Raw genomic sequence first — 9,776 nt, 5'->3', positions numbered from 1 at the left:
CGGCATAGCCGAAGACAGCGCTGCTCTTACTTGTTTTTTTATAAAATTTACATTTTATATGTATTGGACTGTAGTACTTTCGCTTTTTTTATAGAAAAAAAAAATCTGATACAAAATTTGGAATTTGAATGATATTTCACAAAGTAGGCAAGCTAGTTAGTAGGATGCAAATATATATATATATATATATCTGTGGTCATAAGCAATAACCGCCTCAGTCGTCTTAAGAAAGAATTTAGTTGTATATGCAATTCAATACCTAAGCGCTTTCTGTAGTGAAAAACATAACAGAGATTCGGAGCGGTCAACGGCGTGAGAATACATTTTAACTGTCGGCGTCTCTCCAGCTTGTTGAACGCCAGCTATAGAAAATTTTATGATTATTTCGATTTTAGTAGTGTTCAGAACAAGAAGGCACGCGGAATTTGTATTGCATTCACTCACTGCAGTATTAGTTAAGTGCATGAATATATATATGTAGTTGAGAGTTATTTTCGCCGTGATTTGCGCGCGTAATTTTAAGCCGGTTGCTGTCGCCGTAGAAGACTGATATGTTTACCGCCGACTTGCATATGTATGTATCTCCAAGTGATAATCACCGTCATTTTGCACGTACAAATTTCAGTCGGTTGTTGTCGCCGTAGACCTATGTATGTATAAATACTGCTACTACACTGTAAAAATCACGACTACTCCAGTGACTTGAAAAATGGATCGAAATATATACAATATCACCATCGTCACCAACAGCAACGCTAACACATCTGGTCCCAGTACAACATTGGAAAGTACAGTGGGAAAAGATAAATTGTGTCTTCTAGTTAAGAGCTATAGGTGCCTTTATGATCCGAACGATCCTTCTTTCAACAGTAATAGAGAGAAGATGAACGCTTGGGAGAGTATCGCTAATAATCTGGGAAAGTCAGGTGAGTAGCAGTGCGCGCAAAGACAAAGTTAATATAACGGAGGTAATAACTTAACCCTGTAAGGCCCATATCTGCATTGCATAAGCTCACAAACGGGTAACTATAAGGGCGAATAAGGCAGTTATTCCATGTTATTCATTAAAAATCGATTACTGAGTTTAAAATTGCTTTAACAATACATACTGGTAATAATTAGAATCTGGTTTTTTTTTAGTTTGTAATTATCCCCTTTAATAATTCATTTAAGGTGAAATAGAAACAGGCAAGAACCTGAAAAGACAGCAACATTATTTTTTATTAAATTGAATGCTCCAATTTTTAAATTTACCCTTCTTATGCTCTGTAGTCTGCATTTGTAGCATTTTCGCTGAAAATTTTTAATAAATAAAATAATTCCACTACAACCGTGTCCGAGTTTTTCCGTAGCTTCTTGAAAATCAATTCTTGGCTATTTAGCGCGGGAAAAAATATTTCCGATACCTTCAAAACCCTTTTTTTAAAGTAACTATCTCCTTACCGGTAGTCTATAAAAGAAGACACCATACAATCAATTTCACTCACACAAAAATTTTTAGTTTTTCTCTCTGACGTTGGGATTTTTTTTTAAGAACTTTGAAAGTTCAAGGATATGATAAATTCAAAAATGATTAAAGCAACTCAGTGCAATGTAGGATAACAATATGGGTATCAAATAAAAGAGAAATTACCTAAATTATATCTTAAAAAACATTCCTAATATAGCGCATTCCAGCACCGAATTTTTCATAACTTTTTATGTTATGCTACCAATTAAGAGAAGTCTCCCCGATTTTTTTAATGTTTTTGTCTAGCCGCCTTTTTTAATATTTTTTTTTTAACTGTCACCCATTAGGCAACTCTAGGCCTCGTTCAATAATGGTGTAACAATGAGCTCTATCTTTTTCGAATTTTCAAATAAATTGAATTCTAGAATCATAAAAAATACTACATTGCAGAGGGAGAAACATATTTGTTATTATTTTACATATTTGCAGAGGTCTTCCTTTGCGTTTGATCAAACGCTTGGATACTCGTAGGTACATGGCGTATGAGTAACATTATATTTCTTAAAAAAAATCATTGTATCGACCAATCGATTACGCGAAAGTGATATGCCGCGGCGCAGTACTTCCCACTGCAATTATGTAGAGAATTTATTCCTCTACGCTGTGGTATATTTATCTTTTTGATGAATGTATTTGATTTGAATCAGGCAAAGTTCTTGACGTTGAATTGGACAATATTTGTTAGTTTCTCATGTATTTAAAAATTTAAAAAAATCATAATAATTAAAAAATTATATATACTATTTTGACCCTCCGAATGTCAATTACTCTCTTCGGGAAAACTATTGGAATAAATGGGAAGGTTCAGAAGGGCAACAGGTGGGCCCCACCGTTGCTAACAAAATCAGTTATCGTTATAGGCGGCATACACAGTGCGTCTGACTCGCGAGTCGGTTTGGATGTATTTGTGAAAATAAATATGTGTTAGTTACACCGACATGATACCTGGAATGACTCTAAATGACTCAACTGTGTGTAGTCGAAGTCGAGTCAACACGTACTCAAATGACTCGCGAGTCAGACGCACCGTGTGTGCCGCCTATTATGCGTCTTCTGAACGGCTTGATACATTAGCTCTAAACCATTGCATAGGAAGGAATAATGACAAGTCAATAAAATGACCGTAAAAGTTTATAATATTTATATAATTGATGGGTAAAGAAAAAGAGAAAAACAGATCAAAATTTCTTTTTAATATTAAAAAATATATTTCCAAAGCAATTCAAAATATTTAGGCCTACTAGGTTTTTACTAAAAAATTAAAAAAATATATATACAAGATTTTCGAACAAAAATTCTCTACCGAATTTAACTACCAATTAAAAATACATATATTTATCTACCAAAAATTGCAGGACGAAAAGTTTGGTAAAGAAGAAGAAAACGTAGTAATTTTTTTTTTAATATTGCATAAAAATTCGGAAACATTTTTATCAAAAATTGACGACTAAAAATTGAAAACATTTGTAGACATGTACGGTCGTCGTCAAATTTAAATGTACACATTGTTCTAATATAATATTCACAATTATTTTCATACAATTTTTTTTTATTAATTTCTTATGCAAATATAGTTCATTCTATAACATAAAACAGATAAATTAAGGTTTCACACTTTATATAAAGCTAAATTGAATCGGCTACAAATCTGCATACTCGAAAATTGTCTAGAAATTCTGAATAAAAATTTTGAAATTTTAATGAAAATTGTTTGAATTCTTGTGAACTTTACATCAAGCATGAAACTTTGAAGTATATAGTTTATGTTACAGAATGAACTATATTTTCATCAATAATTAATGTTTATGAAACTAATTGTAAATATTATATTAGAACAAGGTGCACACTTACATTTTGGCACTGAAGTCTTAAGCTGAGATCACACGATTGCCGCAAATGCACCAATCTGGAACAATTTGTATTGTGCTGTATTGGAGCACAATCAAAAAAATTGTCCCAATCAAATTCTGTACAGTCACACGGTTGCCTCTTTTTATACAATTTTGATTGCCGCAATATAGTGACAATAATTGTCCCAAACTTATCACACCATTGTTCGAGCATGCGGCAATGTGGGCTCATTTTATACATATTTGTTGTTGTTTGAAAGCAAAGAAGCAAAAACTTGAGTGCAATGAAAGCTGATGCATTTATTTAGAAGTTTGTGTGTACAGTTTTTGTTTTTTATTTTTCGACGATAACTGCAACGTGCTATGTGGAGTTCAAGTTGCAAGACTTTGTTAACTAGAGATTTTTTTATTAATTACAAGTAAAATTGGTACAAAATAATTATGTGTGTATGTTTAAATGAAAGTTGTGAATTTATATAATTTATGTTTGGAACGATTTCTTGACTTTTTTCTTCTGTTTGTTTAATGTTGATTTTTTCCTATAAAACAATAGCTCGTTGTCTAGCAAAACCACGTAAATCCCAATTTCAGACTTTATACAAAAATTATAAACTTTTGATCACAATTCAATGGTTTTTTATTTGGATTTGTAGAAAAAATTTTGTTATGCAGTTTACAAAGTAATTTACATAGAAGAAGGTGCATAATACCGTCAGCTAAAAAAATTATAAAAAATCAACAGGATCTTTTAGCAACTTCAAACTTGCACCTTATTGTATTAAATTTTAATGAGCTATAAAACTGAATAACAATTTTTTCTTCTAGACATCCAAATTTAAAACCGTGGAATTGTGTTCAAAAGTTTAAGAAATTTTTATAATTTTTGAATAAGGGTTGCAATTTGGATTTATGTTGTTTTTGTTAGACAATGACCTATACAGCAAAATCCGCTTAAGTACCTTACGAAAAATTTCAGCTTTTTGAGGTACTTAGACGGGTTGGGTACTTAAAAGAACCCGCTTAACATGAACATTTAATGAAGTGTACGTAGGACTATTTAAACCCATAAACACATAAACAAAAACTTTATAATTAAAATCGATAAAGCAATGTTATGTCATTTTTACAAGAAATCAATTCTTTAAAGTTATTGATTATACATATTTATATGTACAGTGTTGGACATATCTATAATTCGGACCAAATTCAAAATGATGTTATGCTTATTCAATAATTTTTAACATTTTCAATTAAAACAGTTCATTCCCTAACAAATACCATATAAACCTAAGCTCAAAATTTTTTAGAACACTAAAAAGAAAATTCGTCAATTTTTTATCAAAATTTCAAACTTTTTTCTCAGAAGTGTTTATAGCTCATTCAATTTGAGTGCAATAATATGCAAGTTTCAAGTGGCTTAAAAGTTCCGTTGGGTTTTTAAAAGGGGAAAATTATAAGTAAAATGGTAAATGGGATACGAAAAATTTAGTTGCTTAGGCGGGTTGGGTAAATAAGCGGGGAGGTACTTAAAAGAGGGATTTTCTTTAGACTACATTAAAATATTTATATTTATTAAGCGGGTTTCACTGTACTTTTATGGAAAAATAATGAACACCAAACAAGTAAAAGAAAAATAGTCAAAACTGGTCAAAACTTTGAGGTTCTGCCGGGCTGTATTGAACTGTTTTTTTTTTTAAACAAATTTATGCTGTCATGGCAGTTCGCCAATTGGTGCCGTAAAATATCTTTCGTATTCTTCTCGGCTCAGTTTTTCTTGTGGTGGTATATATAGCAGCAAAGATTCCATCATCGGACTGCATGTTAAAGCTTAAAGAAAAATTATAATTTGAATACAAATTAAATTAAAAGTTATGTTACTTCCGAAAACAAGAATATTCATTTCAGTGATTTTTGGACACACAAGGAAGCAAAAAAGTAAATTATTAATAAACAGCCTAAATATTGTTGTGTATTGTTCACTTCAATTGCCGCACAAGAAAACAATAAGTATTGCCGAAATTTTTAAATTTGCCGCAACCGGCCTCTATTGCCGCATGAGTCAATTTATTAGGAAATCACACGATTGGGGGATAAAATGAGGCAATAATTGGTGTATTGCGGCAATCGTGGGATCTCAGCTTTAGTACCAAAACAACGAAGTTATATGCATCTGTTTAAAAAGCCCTACCTGTTTTTAATATTCATTGAATAGTGTTTTTTGCTTCTCCTGTAAAATAAAAAATTTGTTGTTTGCGGCCTTTGTGAATTAAGGTGACGATATGTATTTGTCGAAATTTTTCAACAAAAATTCTTTACCAAACCCAAGGCGAATTAATATAAGGTTATAGCAGGAGTACAAAAACAAAAATTTACATGTATTTTGTTTTTGCTTTGGCGGCATAAACTGTCAAAATCTGTAAGAGTGTGTGTAGAAATTCAAACAAAATTTTTCAATTTGATATCAGAAGCCGTGCGGCGAAACACATACACAAAATCAGCTGAGCTAGTAACACCACCTTATATAAATTCGCCTTGACCAAACCTTTACAAAAGTTTAATGTGTTTTGATCGAGATTTTTTACGCAACATTTTTTACCAAATTTTCCAAATATATCGACACTTGTAACAGAAGAGTATTTGATAGAAATGTGAAAAAAAAATTACCCGATTACGTGGATATTATTTTCGCATTTCTGTTAACCCGTTTTCACTGCGCTGCCATTTTATATGACAGTGCGTGGTGACATATGACAACAAACGCAAATGACACCAGATGACAACGCGTTTTCATTATTTTGACAACTTTGACAAATAGGACCTAATGAAAACCAGGCTTTATGCCAAAAGCGGTTGGCTGCTCACGCTGGTAGCGAACGAAACTTGCATTACGGAGGAATATCTTTACATACATACATATTTCCAATAGTTAGCTGGCTATGTACTTAGCCTATCTGTTTATCCATATTGAACTATAATTACTTTCGAAATAACTTCCGAACTACTTTCCAAGACCTTCTAATATTTGTTGATAGTTTATTCTACTGAGATTGCGAGGAGTTAATATGGCTTCTAAGGAGACAGTCTGGTTAAAAAATAAACCCCTCCTGAAAGATTTTATTAAAAATGGTCCTCCAAAATACTTTTGAAAAGAATTTTTCTTGTTTGTACAACACCTCATGCAATTTGTACTTTTTTTAGTATCTGAGTGCAAGGAGTCCTGGAAAACTATACGAACTGGCTATAAAAGATACATCGAAAAATGCAAAGCCAATCCAAATATCCAACCTTACTATTTGGCTGAGCATCTAACATTTCTAGAACCATTCCTAAGAAGAGAAGCTACAAAAGGAGAAGTACTAGTCAATAAAAATATCCAAACATGGCGCAAGCGTAAGCACTTAACCAGTACCACTGCGATTACAAATACGAATGTAAAGACTAAGGGCTCAATCAAGGACTACTTCTTTATATCGCCAAAGCGCTCATGTTTAGGGAATACTGAAATAGTAAACAACAATAAAGAGTCAGCAGCAGCAACAGTAACTCGTTCAGAAGCAACAGAGCCACGAGCAGCAACAACATTAGAAGCAGCAGCTATAGCAACAACAGAGGCAACTCAGCACCAATTTATAGTCAACCATGACAATGTTAACAACAATGAGCAGGACAATTTTATGCCGATTTCAGACGAAGAATGGGCAGTAGCAGTTAGTGCAATGGAAACAATGCAAGCAATAACAGATTCACGATCAGCAACAACAGCAAAAGACGCACCAGCAACAAAAAAAAGCAAATATCAGGATAATGAAAATAAAATTCAGTCTGATGATAAACGATTTTTGGAAAACATATCGGAAGCAATGCAAAAAATGAATGATCGTTCGAAAAGTAATTTCAAAGTTCAGGTTTATGGTATCTTGGATAAATATCAAAATACCTGCACTTAGCAACGTAAATGTCCGGTAAACATTTGCTAAAGGGGGATGCGCAAGTTTTTTATTCACTAGGATATCGATAATCTTATCTTATAAATTAAATGATTAAATAAACAATTGGGTATTATTATTGGGAATCTCCTGCAGATAAACAGAGTTTTCTGCTAGGAAAATATTGATTTTTAACTAATCTATGCCATTTCTACGAAAAGTTGTTTTTCCCCCATATAAAATACATGGAGAACTTTGGGCGCTTTGAGTGACCTCTAAATATTTTTTGATTTCAAAAAAAAAAATAAGGGTATATTTTTTCGGTATAGGGGTAAGAGCATAAAAATTCCGACTTTACTTTTTCGCATGCTTTTTTGGACCACCCTAATGTACATATATACTTTGATATGTATTTGCTGCAAAAGTGTCATATTTCATAGCTATGCCGATTAAAAATAGTTCATTAGAAAAAAATTTGTTTTAGTTTCTATTATGCACTATGGCTGAAATAAGCACTCTCTGCGGCCAAAAGTCCAATTTTCCGTTTTTCCGTTTCAAAATTTTTAACAGGCGGACTGTATTTCAGATGGTCTAACCAGAAAAGAAATTATAAATTTATGACCGCAATTTAACCCTGGGTCCTTTATCTGTCGATGTAAACTTTGTAGTTTTGGCTTTATTTTGTACTAGAATTGTATTATATTGAACTACAGTGCAACACGGATGTGATTTTCGTACTATATAAAAAGTTTGAAGTGCGATTATTTTAACAAATTTAACAATTACTGTTGACTGTAACAATTGTGGCTTTAACCATTTGTGTTTTTGAAAAATTCACTGTGCATGTTATGTTTATTAAAATTTAATCATATTGTGCTTGTTTCGTGGAGTGTGACTTTTCCTGCTCGATCTCCTCCAATTTGATTTATATATCTGGTAAAAGGGCATTATATCTACTTTCATTTGGTGTATGAATTGTCTGCTCCAACTGACTCCTGTTTGATAAAATTACTATTTGCAGACGACATCAAAGTCAAAAATTAACAAATATTCAACGTGTGGATGGACCGGGGAAGTCCAATTTTTTAACTGGGACTTCGGATCGGTTAAAATAATGGACTTCCGTTCTGTTTTACCCGCTCCCGGTCGAAACCGTAAGTCGGTAATACGACCAAAAAATAGAGCATCCCCGACTTGGTAGTTCATATTTTTCCATTTTCCAATAACAGCATTTTCCTCACTTTTAGGTAGGGGTGGACGGGTGGTCCGGGACACTCGGTATATGGGCGGTGGATGTGGTTGTTTGCCGATTTCTTTGATTATCAAGCCATGGTTCTCAGAAGCATATGTACACGATTTTAAGCGCCTATCATTTTATGATTTCGTAAACTCCAAGCGAAATGTACGGGGGTTTCCTTCCGCCATGAAGTATCAAAATACCGTCTCTGGTGATAATCAAACAATTTCTAACATGTTCGCTCAGTTTTTTAAATCCAATTATTCCACTAACTCCCAAGCATACTTTGACTATCCTTTTAAACTAAGTCCGGCCGTTTTCTGAAGTAACCTTCAACTTTAAAGCTCACTTTATATATAAAGGTTGGATTAAAAATAAAGCTATGTCTAGAGTTGAGCATTTCTATTATTGGTTTTTCACGTATGTATGTTTCTTTGTTGGAAAGCAATATAAAATCGATAATAAAATGCTGTACTTTAGACACAACCATAAATTTTAATGCGACCTTTAAATCATATTATTCACTATACCAGTAAACTTGAGACTATCGCTTTACCTAAGTCCAATTAACTCAATACATAACCCTATAATATCTCCCGATGATGTTTTAGTTTACCTGAAGTCCTTAAAGCAGTCTTTTAGTTATGGTCCTGACCAGATTCCCACTTGTTTTCTTAGAAATTGTGCTGATTACACTAAGTAACAAAAAAAAAAATTTCTCAGTCCTTGGGATGTAATTGTTATTTCCTAGTCTGTTATGCCTTAAAAGTATGGAAACCACCTAATATTCCTCGGAAACTTTGCTTGTGTGACCAGGACAATGTGATTCATTAAAATATGCTAAAATTATGAGAAAAACGTGTTTGAGTCTTTCACTACAGAGAAAATCATACAGAACAGCACATATAAATCAAAACTAAATTTTATTAAAACTTCAGAAAACCAAAAACATAAAAGTAAATCAGAAGCGGGTGGTTTTTCGACATTTGCGTTTAAACTGCGAGTCACTTTCTCTAATCAATCCCCAAAAACAAAAGCAAAGTTATCTTGCGACAATAGCTGTTTTCTATACTTTTGGGACCTAACTGACTAGGAAATAACAATTACAACCCAGGGACAAAAACCTTGTTACATAGTGTTATCTCTATGAGCCGTTAACAGCCTTATTTAATTTGTCTCTTAAAGAGGGCGTTTTTCCAACTGTATGGAAGGAATCGTTCATAACCCCCTTACATAAAAGCGGTAGCAGGTCT

General features: G+C 32.9%; 1 protein-coding gene across 1 annotated transcript; it reads left to right on the top strand.

Moving 5' to 3' along the window:
• The first annotated feature begins 621 nt into the window (after window positions 1–621).
• LOC108376641 (uncharacterized) lies at window positions 622–7,337 on the top strand. Its single transcript, XM_017632866.1, has 3 exons — window positions 622–926; window positions 6,559–7,067; window positions 7,308–7,337. Exons 1-3 carry the CDS (start codon window positions 710–712, stop codon window positions 7,335–7,337), a joined length of 756 nt encoding a protein of 251 aa, XP_017488355.1. The 5' UTR covers window positions 622–709.
• Window positions 7,338–9,776: the final 2,439 nt, after the last annotated feature.

Source organism: Rhagoletis zephyria, unplaced genomic scaffold (genome assembly GCF_001687245.7).
Source record: "Rhagoletis zephyria isolate East Lansing unplaced genomic scaffold, Rhagoletis_zephyria_1.1 Rzeph_scaffold_10778, whole genome shotgun sequence".
Classification (NCBI taxonomy): domain Eukaryota; kingdom Metazoa; phylum Arthropoda; class Insecta; order Diptera; family Tephritidae; genus Rhagoletis; species Rhagoletis zephyria.
Note: the sequence above shows the minus strand (reverse complement) of the source record. Positions and strands in the feature narration are given on the sequence as shown.